Below are 18,872 nucleotides of genomic sequence, written 5' to 3'. Positions count from 1 at the left end.
TTATGAATAACAAATAGATTTTAAGCGAATACAACAAAGAGATATGACCTGATAACTTCACATTTTATGAGCGATATCAACTTTTCTAAAAAGGACACATCCATGGATGAAGTCAAACCGTGCCCTAACTCCGAATTATCCCCGCGGACTTAGTCGGGGGATTCCAGATGTCAAGTATGAACTGAGCAAACCCCAAGGTGATATAAACCAGCTTCATCACTTCATGATTCTCAATTCATCTTAATCAAACACATTCTAAAACTTATTTAATATATTACTAAAACTACAACAATAAGAAAAAAATGTCAGCAATCCTAGCCCCCTACGCAAGCGATCACGCCAACCCCAACGGCCCCGGCGACGCACGCCCAACAGCCCTCAAAATAATCCGCGACCAAGGCCTTGACGGCTCCCTAGCCGGCAAAAAATTCTTCATATCTGGCGGTACAAACGGTATCGGGGTTGAGACTGCACGTGCACTCCACGCTACAGGCGCAGATGTATACATCACAGGCCAAAACGTCGCAAGAGGCAAAGAAGTCGCAGAGAATCTTGCTGCTGATGGGAAGGAAGGGAAGGTCGAGTTTTTGGAGATGAATTTGGATTCTCTAGAAAATGTGAGGGAGACTGCGAGGAAGTTTTTGGAGATGAGTGGTGGGAAGGTTAATGTTTTGATTACGAATGCTGGTAAGTATCTGCCCTAACTCATTCATCCCATATCTGAACACCCGGCTGACCGGTACAAAAGGAATAAGAGGCTACCCCAAAGCCCTAACAAAGGATGGCTTCGAGCAACACTTTGGCATAAACCACCTCGGCCACTTTGCGCTTTTCAACTCGCTCAAGGATGCGCTGCTCGCATCTTCGACGCCAGAATTCAATTCCAGAGTTGTCGTCCTGTCAGCCACGGGTCATCGCCAGTCAAAAATAAGGTTTGATGATTACAACTTCGAGAACAGACCCAATGAGTATCAGCCTTTGCTGGGATATGCTCACTCCAAGATCGCGAATGTCTATATGGCGAACGAAATTGAGCGGCGATTCGGGGCGCAGGGTCTGCATGCTACAGCTGTGAATCCGGGTCTCATTCCTGGAACGGGCCTCAACAAAAAGACACCACCGGAACAGTTAGCGCAAATGTGGAAGATGGCAACGCTGAGAAGCTTGCTAAAATCAGCGGAACAGGGGGCTGCGACGACCATTTGGGCGGCTGTCGGAAAGGAGTGGGAAGGGACAGGAGGTAAACTGTTGGAAAATGTGCAGGTTAGTCCGCCTTACGACGAAAGTCAGGGGCCGTTGAGTATGGGGTATGCGGATTATGCGTATGATGTTGATGCTGCGAAGAGGTTGTGGGAGGATAGTCTGAGGATGGTTGGGTTGGAGTAGCCTTATGTCTGGTCTAACCAGGTAGGTATAATGGAGATTTGGAACAATGTTATCAGAGTGGATATCTATATCGTTACATCGCGTATATATACATAAATCATCTAAGCCCTGGTGAAGACTAGACTGCTAGATATTCAGGATGATTCAAGAACGATCCCTTCACACTAGTCGCATCAATCGCACAATTCCCACAGGGACAGTTCTTCAACATACGAAGACTATCGCGGAGACTCTCTCTATACACCTCGAGACACGTACCATTATGCTTGCCTCTCAAAGTCACCATGCTTCCAATGATAGTTCCCAGGTTCAGGTGGGACAGGAAATGGCAGTATGTCTGGCAAATTCGGCGTGCCCAGATTTCGCGGCAGACAATCAAAGTTTGAAGAATCGTTTCGCGTTGCGGAATCTCAATGTTGGTTTGTGATGACCCGTTGGATTTCATGTCCATGGCTAGAGCATCGTTGCGAGTCACAATCAGACAGATCGTCAATGTTGCGGCGTAAAAGTCGTGTTTGTAATATTCGCCCAGCCACACTCGACCCTCAGGACTGTTTAAGTCTTCTGAAAGCTGCCTCTGGATAACAAGTAGAGCCAAGGCGGATTCCAGCGTAGACCAATATGAGATTGGGTACTCCACGTCGGCGTTTGGTCGCAGGCCGTACACGGAGTGAAGTGCAAGTAGAATGCGCCGTAGATATATTTCCAGCATGAATAGTTGATCCTGCTTCCAGTCTTCTAGTGGAACTGGTCCAGATTGGTGGTATAACTGGGATGTTTCCAGGAGCAAATTCTTAATTTTAACGCTGTAAATGAGGACGTCCTCATACGGGAGATGTGTAGATGGCGAGTTCGCATGAGCCACTGTGTCAAAAGCAAGTTGAAACGCCTGTGCCACGATGATAGAGAACGTAGAGTCCGTAAATTCTGTAGGTTGTCGTGCGATGGGGTAGTCTTGAAGAGAAGCACTCAAATCTGTATAGTTCAAGTTCATAGGCGGCTGAGTATTGACATCAGACGATCGAAGTGCGAATGGCGTCCCCGTCAAGACCGAGACGCTCGTTCCCATCAATGCAATAGTCGTCCACAGTTTTCTGCGTGATTCTCTGTCAAACAATGTGGTACTGTCGCTGATGTCATTTTGAGGGTCTACGTTGAGACCAATTCCAATAGCCGATCTCAAAATAATAGCCATTAGAGGGCCGCATGCATCAAGCTCGAGACAACTGGACGCAAGGATGCGTCTGGCCAATACCATCATACACAGAGTTCGCAACGAGACGGGGTTCGGAGCTATCAGAAAAAGCGTGTTCTTGAGACATGTTTCGGCACCGCGAAAGTACTTCTTCAATGTTGCCTCTTCATCTGAGGTTATGTTGACACCTCGCGACATGTGATGACTTAGTCCTAACATGACGAGCAATTGTGCCAACCAGTCATCCTCTACTGCCGCCGGATCTTCCCAGAATCTATTCAGTTCTTCGTAGAACGTTGGCGGATGGAGCATCGGATGAGTCCTCTCTATCGTATTCATATAAACGCCAATCAAAAACACGACTGTCGGGCGATCCGGTATGAAGCTCAGAACCTCTCTCTTACTAGGGGCGTGCTCTGAGTATCCGCTTCCAAATGGATAATTAGAATGGAATATGGAAGCTTGAACATTATTTGTGATCTTGTGGAACACGTCTTCCAGAACCTGAAAGAGTGGGTTAAGTTCCAAGGACTTGTGTCCATATTGAATCTGCACAAAATTAGTACAGCGAACAAAATAAGTAGGTAAAATGTGCAGTACCTGTCGGGAAACTGTGAGCCAATGTGTTGACCCTCGGAATTTGGAGTTCCAGCTATTATACGGGTCAGCGAATGATGATTTTATAGACTCTTCACTCTTGGACGACGTCGTAGTCATCGCCGGTGACGATACAGAGAATACAGAAATATCTGGCTCTGTCTTGGGTAAAATAAGTGCAGGTTTCGATTTGTCAATTGGTGCTAGAGGTGATTGACTTGATTTGCCACACTGGTCTTCATCCGACGACGTTGCACCGTTCGACTGCGCGGTTGGGAATGGTGCATAGCGACAGCTTGCGGCTCTGTCGCTCCAAACGCAATGGCGACAGGGATGGCCACGATCACATTTTACTTTGAGCCGGCGACAGGGGAGACACGAAAGAGTCTGCCGCTGTCGACGGCGTACAGGTTTGGCAGGCGCCGCTTTGTCGTTTAGTTTAAGCTTTTCGAATTTCTGGTGATCAAGCATGTTGCACAGTGATGCGATATGAATTAGGTAACATAGTTCAATAGCCAGAAAGGATGAAGCAATATGTCTCTGATGGCTCTGACGTCTCGACTCGATTAGAAATGTTGGCCGCTCTTTCCCAAAGCGGAATAGCGGCCTAAGGGATCTACGAGGCCACAAGGCAGCAGTCGGCCGTTCGTTGCTCGGGATCGGGGCCGAACGCTTTCGGGCGCGGTAAGCCCCGACTTGCCGGCACGGATCTGTGTGTCCGAACCACTCCGAAAAGCTTCAAAAATTTACGACTCGTAGGATACTTCAATCTCATGTCTCTCAAATCATACGCAGATGAAGCAACTTGCATAATTGACGTATACATACAAAATTTCGCTTGCAAAATGACCTAGGTGATCAGTAAAGAAAAGGCGGAAACAAATAAGAAAATCGTTTACATCACGGAGCAGTTCTTTTGGCACTGGTCCAGGTAAGATTCATCCTCAGGGCTGATGATGAGACCACTCGCTCTGCGCTTGATCCCTTGTATTGTGATGTATTGGTCTCCTTCGCCATGCCACCATTTGAGAACTTGGAACGAATAAGAAGACTCTTCTCGGTTCTCAGTGGTCCACTTCCCTCCGCTCACGGTAACGCCAATTTCTGCAGCAGGGAAGTGAAATTCTGGCAAATAGATCTCAGTAGGCGCTTCCTGGGTAGTCGGCTTGTCCGCATAGAGCGACAGCGTAAATTTGCAGCTCTTGAGATCAAATCCTTGAGCGAGGAGGTCGCCGTTTGTGTAAACAGCACTAGGCCGAATATATGCCTCTGCTGCCCTGAATCCCGGCTTTCCTTCTGGCTCAGAAGATGCTTTAGATGCCTGCCGAGAAAAGCTTGGGGTCTCTATGACATTCTTGATATTATGATGAGTGATTTTGCCATTGTCAATCGAGCTGCTGCTCTGAGAGAATGAGGGCGAATTACGGTCGAGTGTCAAGGTCGAATCACTCAGGGAAGATGGAAGTTCAAGGTCATCTCTAGAATATATAGAAAGATCTTCTCCGTTCCATTGATCTCCCCATTCATGGTCATTCTATGACACCAAGTTAGCAAAGATAATGCTCTGATAGCGAAATGCATATACCTGAGTTGCATAAACCCATAGTGTGAAGCCGTTCGACCCACTACCTTCTAGTGCAAAGTGATTGGCATCCATTGCGCTTATCTGACTGCTGTAGTCGCCCGTCTTATATGCACTCTTATCGTCCATGTCATAAGGAATGCCAATTTCACTGAAGATCATCGGATGATCTCCCATGCGCTCGAAACTTTCGTCACGTAGAAATTTGAGCTGATTGCGCAAGCAGTTGCGTATGGCAGTTTCTCCCACTTTGACAGCAAACGCTGGCGTCCAGTACTTCCCGCGAAGAACACCTATCACGTCAACATTATACATACGATTCCAATGCTTTGTGAGTAGTGTCAGTCCATCATAGTAGTGCGCCGCATGCACCATATTTGGGTCGTCATCTTCAGTTCCTTTGAGCTTGGGAGGCACTTCCATGACTGGGGGTTGGTTCAAGAGTATGCAATTCGAGTGCACACTCCGTATAGCATCTCGAAAGGCCCTGTAGTGATCCATGAAATATGTGTTGGTGAAGACATCGTAATTCAGAGGTTCCCCTGTTTTGGGAACCTTAGAAAAGTAATTACCCTGCAGCAGTTCGTCTGTGGAGGGATCCCAGACGCCATGTTGTGCCCATATACATATCCCGAGTCTCCAATTGGGGTCCCTTTTCCAGCCGTATTTGGTATCATCGTAATCAGCGGGTAACCATGCAGACTCGCCCTCCGGATCGACTAGTTCTTTTCCAGTCTCATAAGGGCCAAAGCTCCCAAAAGCCCATGTACTCATTTCACAGGCGCGACCAGACCCGTTTAGAATGGCTTGAAATGCAGTGGGTGAAGTTCCGAGTTGGAGTTGTTGTTCAGGAGGAACCACGTTGATATCCTGGTATCCGACTAGTCCTCGATTCGGCTCATTGAGAGACTCCCATCCAATGACGACCTCATCCTCTAGATCTCCGGCATCATGAATCTTCAGAGCGAGGTATCTGCAAGCCGCAATGTAGTGTTCTTGCAAGTAGTCTTGAATGTTTCGTCCATCAATAATAGCCTTAGGCGCAAAGTCTCGACCTGCCCAGAACAGTGTGAATATAGTCTGACATACGAGTCGAGTATAATTCGTACTCCAGATCATCTTCGGGAATTCGGACGGGTTGGGCCATGTGTTATGAACCAAGGCTGCTTGAGTCTTGTTGAAACTCTCGGGATTGAAGCCTGCGGCATACAGCGTCCATAATGGAGCACCGGAACCGCCGGAGAATCGTGACCACTATATCATCAGCTCAACTCGTGCTTCGAGATAGACCGGCCTGTACGTACAACATCTTGATGGGGGTCCATGAAGACATAGAAATTGTATTGTTTAGCGATACGCAAGACCTCGATAGTATACGCAACCCATTCATCGTCGTACTTTCCTGGCCCAGAGTGCTCGATAGCCTCCCAAGTGAAGATATATCGAATCGTATTGTACCCCCATTTGCGCAATCTGCCGAAATGTAACGGAGCTTCCTCTAAGCTGAAAGGTCGACCAACAAACGAGACATTGTCGCCATCGAGAAAGCCTTCCGCGACATGGGATGGAGTGTCTGGATTCTTCGGGTATTTCGCGTCGCCTGCGACGTTGATTCCTCTTAAAGTGATTTCTCGGTGGTATGGATCACGAAACTTATGTCCTTCGATGTGCAAGCGGAGAGGTGCCATTTTGGATCACCGTGGTTCTTAGGTTAAATTGTGTCTGCCTCGAAAGGTTCCAGAATCAGTCCGCTCCAAGACGGAGTTCAACTGGGTCATACAAAAAGCAAAACTCAAGCCAATGCTTCCTCACCAAAGGAACTTGAGACGAGGATCAATGAAGATGTACTTGAGACAAATAACGAGAGTTGATGTAGTTACAAGAGTGCACCTGACACTCCTTGACAGCGATAAAGCTAACTAACGGGTTGGCGATAAGGGACTGTCACTAAAGAAGGAGAGCTCCGTGACGTATCTCCGCTCCTTCCCCACATCGCATTGCTCGTACTAAACCCACAAAACTACACCACTCCGAGACAGAAGATGAACACCTTCGTTCTCCAAGTTTGAAATGTCCGGAAAGGCTGCTCTAAAGGCTGTCAAGTCAGCATTGGACAGCAAAGACTTCGAGCTTGCAGCTTCCAAGGCAAAGGATTTGATCGATCGGGATTCCACGAACTATCATGCGTGAGTGCGGGACAAACCTCAAAACCTCAGGTGCGACAAACTGACTTTTCTTCATGACAGACATGTTTTTCTAGGGCTTGCACAAGACAAACTCGGCAAGACCGAAGAAGCAGAGTCATCGTATCTCGCCGCATCTCGCATCAAGGACACGGACAAGACAGCATGGCAGGGACTGATAACCTTGTACGAAAAACAAGGGTCCAACAAGCTTGATGCTTATCGTGATGTTACCGTGAAGCTAGGGCAAATACTAGCAGAGAAGTATGTGTTTTTCTCCGTTGCACAGAGTTAGGTTGCTAATCCAGTTGGATACAAAGTGATGAGCGCGATCGGTGTGTCGACGTCGTGGACAAATTCGTGAAATTTACCAGAAAAAACGGAAATCGCGCGCAACAAAAGCAAGCTCTGCATATACAACTCCCAACATGCCCTCTGTATCCTTCACTCGAAGGAAGGATCCCTCATCCCGCAGATACATACTCAAGATTAATAGAGCTTACCGAGGCCGAGGAAAAAGAGTTCATCAATCGTGAAATCGGCGAAAGACGTACCCGTCTCGGCGCAAGAATCGACCAGGTCACTTCGGAAGTCAAGCGAGAGGCTCTTACCAATCCAGAACTCGAACAATACTACAAAGGTCTCATCGACTGGACTGGCAATGATGAGATTAGACATCAAACTGAGGAGCGGCTTCTACAACGAGCGTATGACTTGCTGCTAGTCCTGCCACAAGAACAAAAATCTGGAAAACGTGAGGAGCTGATTCGCCTAGCGCGGGATATGGTCATAATCAAGCACCCGTTTCTTCTCGCTTGGACGATTGAGCTTGAATGGAAAGATGTTGAAGATTTCTCGGAGTGGGATCCTATCCTTCTTCGCGATTTCACGGAGTTTTTCCCAGAAAATGGTCTCAGCAAGGTCATACAAGGATTTTTGAAGGGCGATCTATCACCTTTCCCCACGGAAACAGAGTTACAAGAATCAGCTCAAGCTGAATTAAGCGATGAGAAAGCAGAGGTCGCGGAAGTTGCAGAGCTAGCAGTCGAAGACAGGTTGATTTTGATGTCCAGTGGCCTTGAACAATCTTCAGACTCGATAATATCCCATCGGATTATGGCTCAACTTTACTTGAACTTGGAGGAGTATGCAAGCGCAGTCGAGGTTGCGCGCAAGGGCATTTCGATCATCAAGAATATCACCAAGAACACGGGTCTAGGCCTTGGACATACTACCGACTACGTCAATACTACTTTAGCGACTGCATTAATCTCGTATCAGTCACCTCGCAATCACCCCGAGGCAAAGAGCATATTCGAAAGTATCTTGAAAAGAAAACCCAAGAATACAAAATGTTTGTTGGGAATTGGATTGATCTTAGAGGAAGATCACGATTATGAAGAAGCCTTCAACTTCTTGCGACGGGCCCGAGAACGTGACCCATCTAACGTCAAGATTCGGTCAGAGCTGGCTTGGTGTACAGCACTCAACGGAGACCTTGAAAGTGGATTGGAGATGTTGCAAGATGTGCTTGCTGAAATTGGAGATGATGAAACGCAGACTCGAGAGTTCAAAGCTGAGATTCTTTATCGTATTGGACATTGTCAATGGGAGTTAGATCCATCTGCTGCTGCTCGAAAGGATCGCAGTGGAGCATATGCTAGCTTCTTGGCCTCGATCCAAGCCGATCTGAACTATGCACCGGCTTATACTAGGCTGGGAATATACTATGCCGACTACAAAAAAGACAAATCCCGAGCGAAACGATGCTTCCATAAGGCATTCGAGCTGTCTTCATCCGAGATTGAAGCGGCTGAAAGACTAGCAAAAGCGTTTGCCAATAAACAAGAATGGGATCTTGTTGAAGCAGTAGCCCAACGTGTGGTCGATTCTGGCAAGGCAAAACCTGCCCCAGGATCTAAGCGTAAGGGTCACAGCTGGCCTTATGCGGCGCTAGGTGTTGTGCAACTGAACAAACAGCAGTACACAAAAAGCATTGTATCCTACCAGGCAGCTTTGCGAATTTCTCCAGGCGACTATCACTCATGGGTTGGACTTGGAGAGAGCTATCATAATTCGGGCAGGTACATTGCTGCTACGAAAGCTTTCGAGCATGCTGAGGCATTGGAGGCAACTCTTTCTAAGAGTGAGAGTAACAATATCTGGTTCTCGAAATATATGCTAGCTAATGTTAAGAGAGAATTGGGAGAGTACGATGATGCGATTGCCAGATATGAGGATGTACTAACCATTCGCCCCAACGAGTTCGGAGTGATGATCGCCCTTCTCCAGACTCTAACAGAAAGCTCATGGAAAAATCTTGATACTGGACTGTTCAACGACGCAGCAAAGTCGGCGCATAGGGCTTTGGAAATAGCTATCGTGATGGCGAAAGAGACACCAAATGTTTTCAATCTATGGAAAGCAGCAGGTGACGCGTGTGCCATCTTCTCCTACATCAAGGCTAAATCAGGACATCTCCACCCTTCAGAACTACAGTCCCTTTTGAGTATCGATGCGCTAGATGGTGTGTACAATATACTAGCCGATACAGATGACGTGGGTAGCAATCATGTGATCTTCAATGCCTCCGAGGAAGGTCTATCTTCATCTTCAGACCTCTGCATATATGCGTCCATCCTAGCATACAAGCGAGCGGTGTATGTGTCCGCAAACGACAGACATGGCCAAGCAGTCTCTTGGTACAACCTCGGATGGGCCGAATACAGAGCTTACAGATGTATTGAAGGTGAACCTAACACAAAGAAGGAGAAGCGGCATACAAAGAAGTTTCTCAAAGGAGCCATCAGATGCTTTAAACAGGCTATTGAACTTGAGGCAGGTAATTCCGAGTTCTGGAATTCCTTGGGCGTCGTGACAGCTTCACTCAGTCCGAAAGTTGCGCAGCACGCATTTGTTCGCAGTCTTCATCTGAACGACAGAAGTGCTCAGAACTGGACGAATCTTGGTGCTTTCTATCTGATCAACAATGATTTGCAGCTTGCAAATGAGGCATTCACTCGAGGACAATCTGCTGATCCTGACTATGCCCCAGCTTGGCTTGGCCAAGGTATTGTAGCACTTCTTTATGGCGATCCATCAGAAGCGCGAGCTTTGTTCAGACATGGATTTGAAATTTCTGCATCATCTTCAACATTGACAAAGAAACAATATACTCTCAGCCTATTCGATCGATTGCTTGAAGATGCTTCAATATCAAATGAATTATCGCAACTGATTCAACCTTACTTCGCGCTCCAACAGTTACACTTCCAGGAGCCCTCTGCTCTATCATTTGAGCATCTTTCTGCCTTATTCGCCGAGCGGATTGGCGAGTATGCGCAAGCCGAGTCTGCTCTCGGTGTTGTCTGCACTGGTGTAGAAGCGGAATATGAAGTGGCTGAGTCATCGTCATCTCTAGTTCGCTTTGCACTTGCAAATGCAGATATCGCCCGTGTACATCTTGCCAATCACGAATATGAACAGGCTGTAGAGAAGGCAGAACTTGCGCTAACACTGTCGGGAGATGATAGTCTAGCTACCCCTGATCCGGGCACGGTGTCAAGCCTTCGACTATCAGCACATCTCACTGCCGGCTTAGCCTATTATTACCTAAAATCAATGGATCAGGCCATTGATATGTTTCGTGATGCGCTTCATGAAGCGGAAAACGATCCCGAGGTGGTATGCCTTCTTGCACAAGTGCTATGGGCAAAAGGTGGAGAGGAGGAGCGGAATGTTGCTCGTGATCAATTATTTGAGACTGTCGAAAAGAATCCAGAACACATCGGCGCTGTCACTTTCTTGGGCGCAGTTGCGCTTCTTGATGGGGATGAGGATGCAATTGAAGCGGTTCATGCTGATCTTGAAAATATGAGGACGAGAGACGATATCGAGATCCACGACCGGGCACGAGTAGTCAAACTACTATCGGCAATCTCTGCTATGGGTTTCAGCGCGGATAGTGACATACCAGAGGCAGAACGACTCGTGATTGAAGCATCTCGAGCTGTCATGCTCGCTCCTGGATTGCCTCAAGGCTGGATGGAGCTTACAGCCGCTACAGGAGAACTGCACCCAGCGACAATAGCTGTAAAGACTGCTCTTAGAAATATTCCTCCTCAGGGTGGGTTGGATGCGGTCGATTTGTGCGAAGCATATGCCCAAACAGGCACCATTGGAGACTCATTGCGGGGCATCATGGTGGCTCCTTGGAAAGCTGATGGATGGGAGAGCCTGAACGAGAGTTTGTCGGGTGCCGTGTGAAGTCGTCTCGATTAGGAGGACGTTGCATCGATATAAAATGTTGCATGTAGATAAGATACCCATATCAACTAGATGTCAAAACATTCGCTTGAGACGAATGCATAGAAAAGACTAAATTTGCTCTTCCAGCGCATCCCCATTAGCAGCGGTTCCGTTTTGTTCTGCATATAAAGCTTCGATTTTCGCCAATAAGACTTCTTTTCTCTTTTGTCGCCATGTCGTATCCCAGGCTTCAATCTTCCCTCCTAGTAGGACGACGGTTTCTGGCGTGAGTAGGGCCATTCCTCTTGCCACAATGATGTCCTTCAGAACAAGCTTCGCGCCAATAGAAAGCTTCTCGATAGAGATACCGTTGATATCCTTATACTCTACCGCAACAACCTTCGTGCCAGCCGCATCTTGTAAGATGAGCCGATGCGGTCCATTCGACGTCGTATTTCCCGTCGATCTTGACGCGTTGTTCGCAGTTCCCTCGTTGGCGTTATCGGCATCATCCACATTCACATTCCTCACAATCTCTCGCCCGCGAATAGTCTCTCCTCGCTCGACCTGCTCTATCTTCTCTACCTGAGACCACATACTTGAGCCAATATCTTCAATATCAAGGACCTGAACGGGTACCGAACCAGATAGGCGTCGCTCTTTGATAGATGGGTCGGAAATGTCTCTAGGAAGCATGGTAGATGGTGTGGAGGTTGATAATGTCTTGGTGAAATCAGTTGTTAGAATGCGGAAAAGAGCTGTCTGGGCTAGTGCCGAGGCTGGAGCTCTTTGTTGATTCTGGGAAATGGATGCTAAGAAATTGGAGATCCATGCTGTGGATACCGGGAGTGCTTTGGTGTTTAGGAGCTGGGCTTTAATGTGTTCTTCGGTTGAGGACATGATGAAGGTGCCGGCGCAGCAACAGGATATTTGTTCGACTAGATATTGCGAGACTCGGGTTTGTCACTGAGGTTGTTATTTGCTGACGGAGCTTTTCATCTTTAATTCCGGGGAAGGAGCAGAGTGGGTCCCGCCAGCTTCTCTTGCGACTTGCGGATCGCAGCTTCCCTCTCCGTGATCTTCAGCTTCAACAATTCTCATTGCTCTCTCTTTACAATACTATTTGTCGTTGTCGCTCACTCCTAAGCTTTATTCACCGCTTAAAATTTGATCATAAAAAATGTCAACCATATCGTCCCCCCGTTTATCCACCACATCTTCACACGCCACGTCGATATCATCTCGCCGGCCGTCCATAGATAACAACTTGAATCCCAATGCCAGCGTCAGCGGACTCGGAATCAATAACAACGTGGGTTCATCTATAGCCCGCGCAGTGTCTCCAGCTCAACGTCGAAATCGTGCCGCTCTCAGGGATTATTATAATATCAAATCGTCGACGGGAGACGAAGCACTTACCTCTGCGTCTCCTACGGGTGCTCCTCGTACGACGGGTGCAAGCGAGCTTTCGGGATCACCTTCGATTACGGTCACCTCCGAGCTAGACAGCCCTGATTTCGATGCACAGCAATATATTGACCAGCTATTGGCTACCTCATCTCTATCGACGGTCCTAAAGGCAGAGAATACTTTGGTGGGTGATATACGTACGCTAGATGGCGAGCGGAAAGCTCTAGTTTATGATAATTACTCCAAATTGATTCGCGCTGTTGAGACTATTGGAACAATGCGACGGAGCATGGAGGAGCGCGGAGCACCATTGACAATGACAAAAACACTCGGTCCGGCTGTGGCATTTGTTGCCGAAACTGCTAGTGGCTTGATCAAGGAAGGGGAAGAACTCCGTCGCAGAGTTCAAGATGCGAAAAGCAAGGCGACGAGGAATAAGACAGCTGAGCAAGAGACTGTGGAGTGGGCGTTGGGAACACCCGATCGCCTCAGGCAGTATCTGCGCGACGGGCAATCAGAGAAGGCGCAGGAGGACTGGGCAGAGATCGACAAGCTTTTGCAATCTTGGAAGGGAGTCAAAGGGGTCGAGGAATTGCGGGCAGCTTGTGAAGAGATTATGAAAGAGAAAGAAACAGAGTCCGCATGAGCTCAATCCGGAGAGCTATGACTTTCATTGATACAGGCTGGGCCAGCAGGATCATGCCACATTTCCCCAGCCTTACTCATACCGCCATAGCCCGTCTTGGATGATTCTCCTATGGTCATTTCCCTCCAAATACAGGTGATATACAAGCTCCGAACAGTCGGCCACGCTTGGCTGGAAAAGTGCGCTATACCGTATAGGGATAAGCCACCAAAAGTCTTATCGATAAAGGACCGCAAAATCTTATCGCGATAAGCTTTACGGACCGTAAAATGTGCTGACGGCCCGCGATCTCACCACCAAAATTATCAACAGACCGTCAAGCAAAACTTCAGCTTTTGATTATACCCACAGTTCCGAAGCCTTTCTACAAGCTTGGACGTAGTAACATATACTTTGCTACTAGCATAATTGACATCAGGGATCAAACTACTTCGACGCCGACAGGTTGTCTCTATATTGAATTCGTGATCACTGCGAAACATTCTTCTTTCCATCTACAATAATTTTTCCCAGGTATAAAGCACGCAACATACTGGACTTGCATAAGAGAGGACAAAAAGTCAACTGATATGCACACGTGACTCCCACTGCACTCTATAATTCGAGCTCGCTTACTCTCTTCCCCTCCGCTCTAGCTTGTTGAGCAGAGGTACAACCCGCCTAGAATACTACTTCTTCCGCAATCCCACATAAGCCTCTATCTATCTTCAGAAAAGGGTATTCTTCTCGTATCAGTTGCGGCTCATCTACCGCCTCTGTCCCCAAAAGACCCGCACAATGTCGGAAGAAGCCCCGCCAAAGACTATATCGTCGTTGGTGACCGAGTATCTCGATGAGCCACCAAGTTGTCTGGAGTTCTGCCCGGTCGACCCCAACTACTTTGTTGTGGGAACATATCTGCTTCAAGAGACTCGAGAAAGTGCCGGAGAGAAGAAGAGTGAGAGTGGAACAAACGAAGAAGATAATGACGAAGAAGAAACTGCCCCCAGCTCGGTCAAGCAGACAAAGACAGGATCTTTGCAGTTGTGGCATCTGGATATCACAGCCTCTAAACTGTATGTTGATTGACTATTCGTTTGAAAGGGCATTGCTTTTGAAAGATGAATGGTATGCTAACTGCTGGTGTTTGTACAGAAAGCAAACACAAGTGGTACCTCTCCCCTTTGCCGTCTTCGACATAGAATTTCACCCAATTCGGCAACATATCCTCGGCGTCGTAGGCAGTGATGGCTCTATCTCTATCTATAGTGTCTCGAAGGATGAGAACACCGATGGAAGCACTGTGCCACAAATCCAACATTTTTGGTCAACAAAGGGGGAACGTCCCGGTGTTTCGGCTCTGTACTTCAGCTGGTTTCCAAAAGACTGGTTTCCACTAGCCTCAATACCATACACCGATGGCTTTGCGGTGTCACTCTCGAATGGTATAACACGCATTCTTATTCTCCAACCCGAACCTGGAAAGTCATACGACATTGCAAAAAACAAGGGATCTCAAAAAGGAGGGGGCTGGAATTTCCTATGCACTGAATATTTGCCCGAGCGCCGAAAAGGTATCGAACCATGGTTCGTTGCATTGGCCAGATACGCGAATCCAATGCATCCTGGTGGAAAGGAATCCTATTTGTTTACTGGAGACGATATGGGGACATTAGGGACACAGAGTTATGCATATCCTGATGACGGGCACCACAGTTGGGAACTCGAGGAGATATGGCCTAGTTGCAATTATAGGAATACCGACGATGCAGGTCGCCATCATACTGCGGGCGGTGTCACGTCTATCTTGCCACTGCCCATTTCGCATTTGGTCAAACAGGCGCCGATCATTTTGACGGGTAGTTATGATGAATACATCCGCGTTTACCATGCCACGATCAAGGGCTCTGTACTCGCCGAGAAACGCCTAGGAGGCGGAGTATGGCGTCTACAAGTCATCAACGTCGAAGTCATCCCCCTGCGGCAAACGGCTGCCGGAGAACCACTCTCGGAAGAGCGATATTTGATTCTGGCGAGCTGTATGCATGCTGGTACCAGAATCGTGAGAGTTTCTTGGAAGAGAAAGCGCTTGTCAGATCTCGAAATCGGCGATTGGGATATAGAAGTGTTGTCGCAGTTTACAGAGCATGAAAGTATGAATTATGCCTCGGGTGTATGGAAGGGAAGGGATCATGCTACGACGGGAAAGGAGTTGGTGTGCGTTTCTAGCAGTTTCTATGATAGGAGGCTGTGTTTGTGGAAGGCTCAGATCTAAGCAGCCTCCAAGATTAATAGTCATACTAATTGAACTATGCGCTAAATCAATATTTGTGTATTTAGAGTACAGATGCACAAGTCCATAATCTAAACAATAGTCTCTAGTTCCCTCGCATAGCCAATAGTGTTTTCTATAACGGACGCACTTGCCAACGCAATACCCTTCTCCGGCCTGTGTCCCTGCACAGGTTCAACAGTACCGGTCGTCTCGGGCACAGGAGCAACAACATCCGCCTGGGTGGGGAAATATATGCGTCCATCTTTCAGGGACCAGCCACGCTCTTGTGCGAATGCGACAACCGCGCCTTCGGATTCGAGAAAGAGGAGGTCCTTTGCGTTGGAGATGGGGAGGGATTGGTAAGCTGTTTCTGAGCAGTCGGCGATTTCTCTACGGATTGTTCCGACGAGAACCTGCGTCACTAATTAGCATATACCCCAACGCTTCAAAGCTATTAAAGGGAGAAGGAGTGAGCAACATACGTGAGAGAACAAGCCAAAATCCTCAGTAGGCACCTCCGACGACTTGGTAGCTCGCCACACCTTATCATAGCTTCCCTCCATCAAACTCCTTTCCAGCTCCACAGGATATCTGATGAAAGGATCATCCTCTACACTGCGTCCTTCCAATGACGCCTCCACGATCAACCCTTCCAGCACCGTGTGAAACTGCGACGTATCGCCCGAACTCAAGAGCAGTAACAGATACAACCCCGTTATTTTGCTTCGTTGGCTCGTTTTCGAGCTGGCTTGTGATTTTGTTGTATCGCGCTCGATGTCGTAGAATGGTTGGAGCTGTTGATAGTATCGAATGAATGATGCAGAGTCCATCTGTCGGAGTGACGTTATGGCGCCTAGCTCGAGGATCTCGCGGGCCTGTGAGCGGACTTGTGCGGGGGTTGAAGCGGTAGGGAAGAGAACATTTTGTTGGAGGAGAGTTCGTTTTGCGCGGGAGAGGATGTCGTTTGCGGCGTCGAGCTTCTTTTGGTCGAGGCTTTTGTGAAGCTCGGCGATGAGCGATTGGAGGTTGGACATGGTGGTTGATAGGATGTAAACCCTCGTCAAGCTGAAGTAAGGTTCTCAAGTATTCCAAAGATGTAGAATGTGTTACGAGCTTGTCGATTTCTACGTCTGGTCTTCAAAGCTTGTTGATGAATGGTGTGATGGTTATTGACTGTCTGTCATGGGAGCTTGGCTGGCAAGCTCCAGATAATGGGCGCCGAGCACGTGATCCGGTCGGTCCTTAAAGCGGCCACAACTTCTACAATGTTCCACTTGAGGTTCGCAGCTTCCTACTTCCTACGCTCTATTTTGTACACTTCGCATTGATATCTTCAGACTTGCAATTTTTCAATAACTCGACGTTCTGAATCCCGAACTAATACATAGTTGTAAACTACAGGTTAACTTTCGACTCGTGCTTCAACTTCTCCAAATCATCATACCCAGACACAGTCACCCGACTACTACGAATCCCCGTATCCGACAGCAGCGCAGCATAGCACTTTGCAAACTCGCTAGCCTTCATTGCGCCAGTCTTCATAGCCGACTCATCTACTTCAACGCGCAAAGCCAGGTATATCTCGTTGAACCGGACATTCGTCTTGTAGTTGTCGCGGCATGCCACATTAGCCATGGAGTACAATGCTCCCTGAGTCAGAGCGGGCGGGGCGCGTGCTCCTAGGTCACCCTGAGATCCTGTGCAGAGAGTCCAGGTACTGCGAGAGTCGTTTTGGGCGAGTAGGTAGGGGATAGTAGCTCGATATGCCCCTGGTTGTCAATTGTCAGTTGTTAGTTGGCGGTCATCGTCCTCTGCGGAGGGACCCGGTAAGAGAACGTACAAAGGTTTGATTCAAAGTTGACAGTCATGATCTGGCGCAAGTCTTCCGTGCTGAGCTCCTGCAACGGCGTGGCTGAGTATCCACCTCCAGCTACCTCTCATGTTAGCAAAAGAAGTCTCTCTCGGCTCTAGATCCATAAAGTGACGAACCGGCAGCATAAACATGCTGAAAAGCAGGAAGCTTGCCCTGTCTGACTAAATCAACGATCCCCTGCACCCCCTTCTCGGAACAGACGTCGGCTTCAACGGTGGTTATTCCGTCCTTGGTTCCTACATGATGGAAGAGCTTCTCTGCGGAAGCCTGATTACGAACGGCGGCGAGTACGTGACGCCCTGTTTGCAGCACAGCTTTGACGGCTGAGACGCCAATGTTCCCTGTTGCGCCGACGATTAGGACGGTCTCCATGCTGATTGTTCTTGAACTGGGGAATATCAAAGGAGGTTCTTTCCCTTATTGGTGGTAGATAGTTTAGTCTTCAACACCATATACAGCGGCCAGAAACAATCCTTTTATAGTAGAAGGTATACCCAGCAATACTGCAATTCTATAAATGCAAGGTTTCTAGATCTGAATGCTGAGCAATAGAGCAGATCTGCCATATCAGCGAGATCGGCGAAATGGTGCGCGAGACTTCCGTTATGCGAGCAATTATTATTAAGCCGGCCGGTGGAACCAAAGGCGCGAGCTCCGACGTCTGGATCAATATCTCGTCTCCACTGAGTAGAATCATAGAGCTACTTAGGGTTAGTGGGGTATGCCCTAACTGAGCTCCTGAGTAAACACGCATGCCTGTTACTTAAAGGGACTGAAGCCCTGCTATCTAAAAGCTATGTACCAAACCTCTCCTCCCCTTAGGACTTCGCAAATGTTTCTTCGTCGTGTAGGTTACCCGTCACTCTCAAAGTATCTACATTTTCGTCAACCTCGACGCAGCATGGCACACTACATAACAACCCATGACGCCTACGGTAACGCAATATTCTTCTCTCCCAAAGCAGCAGCTTCAACAGGCCCCGATTCCCAGCAGCAGCACTCAATGCCAATCCCCATAGGCGACATCCGCATAATCTCCTCGAGCCATCAATCACCACCAACTCTCTCGAACGAATCTGATATCGAGCAGTACTATCAACGAGACCGCATTAGTCCCTTCTTCCCTGGGGAGCGGCGCATATGCCCCGACAATGGCACGGCAGCATGTATAATCTCCATGGCCCCCGGGGCTGGGGGTGGCGGGATGCATCGGACTATGACATTAGACACAGTTGTGGTTGTTGAAGGGGAGGTGGAGATTACGCTGGACTCGGGGGAGATGAGGACTCTGAGAACTGGGGATAGTCTTTTACAGAGGGGGACTATGCATAAGTGGAGGAATGTTACGCCGGATGAGGGATGGGCGAGATGGGTTTGTTTTATACAGGCCGCTGCTGGGCCGGTGAAGGTCGGGGATAGGGTTTTGGATAATGAATGGATTCATTAAGGCTCTGAGTCGTGCGGCTACCTAGTCATTGCATTTTTGAATATGTAGATG

At 48.1% G+C, this 18,872-nt stretch overlaps 10 protein-coding genes across 10 annotated transcripts; 5 read left to right on the top strand and 5 right to left on the bottom strand.

The window, feature by feature from the left end:
• Nucleotides 1-302: 302 nt before the first annotated feature.
• On the top strand, nt 303-1,386 carry BHQ10_008199 (uncharacterized protein; the record flags this gene model as incomplete). The annotated part of the gene is made up of 2 exons (XM_040880977.1): nt 303-687; nt 749-1,386. The coding sequence occupies 2 exons, from the start codon at nt 303-305 to the stop codon at nt 1,384-1,386; spliced, it is 1,023 nt and encodes a 340-aa protein (XP_040736701.1).
• Nucleotides 1,387-1,504: 118 nt separating this feature from the next.
• BHQ10_008198 (uncharacterized protein) lies at nt 1,505-3,649 on the bottom strand (the record flags this gene model as incomplete). The annotated part of the gene is made up of 2 exons (XM_040880976.1): nt 1,505-3,130; nt 3,182-3,649. The coding sequence occupies 2 exons, from the start codon at nt 3,647-3,649 to the stop codon at nt 1,505-1,507; spliced, it is 2,094 nt and encodes a 697-aa protein (XP_040736700.1).
• Nucleotides 3,650-4,073: 424 nt separating this feature from the next.
• BHQ10_008197 (uncharacterized protein) lies at nt 4,074-6,448 on the bottom strand (the record flags this gene model as incomplete). The annotated part of the gene is made up of 4 exons (XM_040880975.1): nt 4,074-4,712; nt 4,764-5,815; nt 5,870-6,014; nt 6,065-6,448. The coding sequence occupies 4 exons, from the start codon at nt 6,446-6,448 to the stop codon at nt 4,074-4,076; spliced, it is 2,220 nt and encodes a 739-aa protein (XP_040736699.1).
• Nucleotides 6,449-6,830: 382 nt separating this feature from the next.
• Nucleotides 6,831-11,209, top strand: BHQ10_008196 (uncharacterized protein; the record flags this gene model as incomplete). Its single annotated transcript, XM_040880974.1, has 3 exons — nt 6,831-6,946; nt 7,007-7,207; nt 7,264-11,209. The coding sequence occupies 3 exons, from the start codon at nt 6,831-6,833 to the stop codon at nt 11,207-11,209; spliced, it is 4,263 nt and encodes a 1,420-aa protein (XP_040736698.1).
• A 111-nt stretch (nt 11,210-11,320) lies between these two features.
• On the bottom strand, nt 11,321-12,091 carry BHQ10_008195 (uncharacterized protein; the record flags this gene model as incomplete). The annotated part of the gene is made up of 1 exon (XM_040880973.1): nt 11,321-12,091. The coding sequence occupies one exon, from the start codon at nt 12,089-12,091 to the stop codon at nt 11,321-11,323; it is 771 nt and encodes a 256-aa protein (XP_040736697.1).
• Nucleotides 12,092-12,371: 280 nt separating this feature from the next.
• On the top strand, nt 12,372-13,247 carry BHQ10_008194 (uncharacterized protein; the record flags this gene model as incomplete). Its single annotated transcript, XM_040880972.1, has 1 exon — nt 12,372-13,247. One exon carries the CDS (start codon nt 12,372-12,374, stop codon nt 13,245-13,247), a length of 876 nt encoding a protein of 291 aa, XP_040736696.1.
• Nucleotides 13,248-14,024: 777 nt separating this feature from the next.
• Nucleotides 14,025-15,501, top strand: BHQ10_008193 (uncharacterized protein; the record flags this gene model as incomplete). The annotated part of the gene is made up of 2 exons (XM_040880971.1): nt 14,025-14,302; nt 14,382-15,501. The coding sequence occupies 2 exons, from the start codon at nt 14,025-14,027 to the stop codon at nt 15,499-15,501; spliced, it is 1,398 nt and encodes a 465-aa protein (XP_040736695.1).
• An 89-nt stretch (nt 15,502-15,590) lies between these two features.
• Nucleotides 15,591-16,535, bottom strand: BHQ10_008192 (uncharacterized protein; the record flags this gene model as incomplete). The annotated part of the gene is made up of 2 exons (XM_040880970.1): nt 15,591-15,914; nt 15,984-16,535. 2 exons carry the CDS (start codon nt 16,533-16,535, stop codon nt 15,591-15,593), a joined length of 876 nt encoding a protein of 291 aa, XP_040736694.1.
• A 361-nt stretch (nt 16,536-16,896) lies between these two features.
• On the bottom strand, nt 16,897-17,746 carry BHQ10_008191 (uncharacterized protein; the record flags this gene model as incomplete). Its single annotated transcript, XM_040880969.1, has 3 exons — nt 16,897-17,270; nt 17,342-17,431; nt 17,491-17,746. 3 exons carry the CDS (start codon nt 17,744-17,746, stop codon nt 16,897-16,899), a joined length of 720 nt encoding a protein of 239 aa, XP_040736693.1.
• A 529-nt stretch (nt 17,747-18,275) lies between these two features.
• On the top strand, nt 18,276-18,821 carry BHQ10_008190 (uncharacterized protein; the record flags this gene model as incomplete). Its single annotated transcript, XM_040880968.1, has 1 exon — nt 18,276-18,821. One exon carries the CDS (start codon nt 18,276-18,278, stop codon nt 18,819-18,821), a length of 546 nt encoding a protein of 181 aa, XP_040736692.1.
• Between the last annotated feature and the right edge of the window lie 51 nt (nt 18,822-18,872).

Source organism: Talaromyces amestolkiae (genome assembly GCF_001896365.1).
Source record: "Talaromyces amestolkiae strain CIB chromosome Unknown scaffold18.1, whole genome shotgun sequence".
Lineage (NCBI taxonomy): Eukaryota > Fungi > Ascomycota > Eurotiomycetes > Eurotiales > Trichocomaceae > Talaromyces > Talaromyces amestolkiae.
This window is presented reverse-complemented; position numbering and strand designations above follow the sequence as displayed.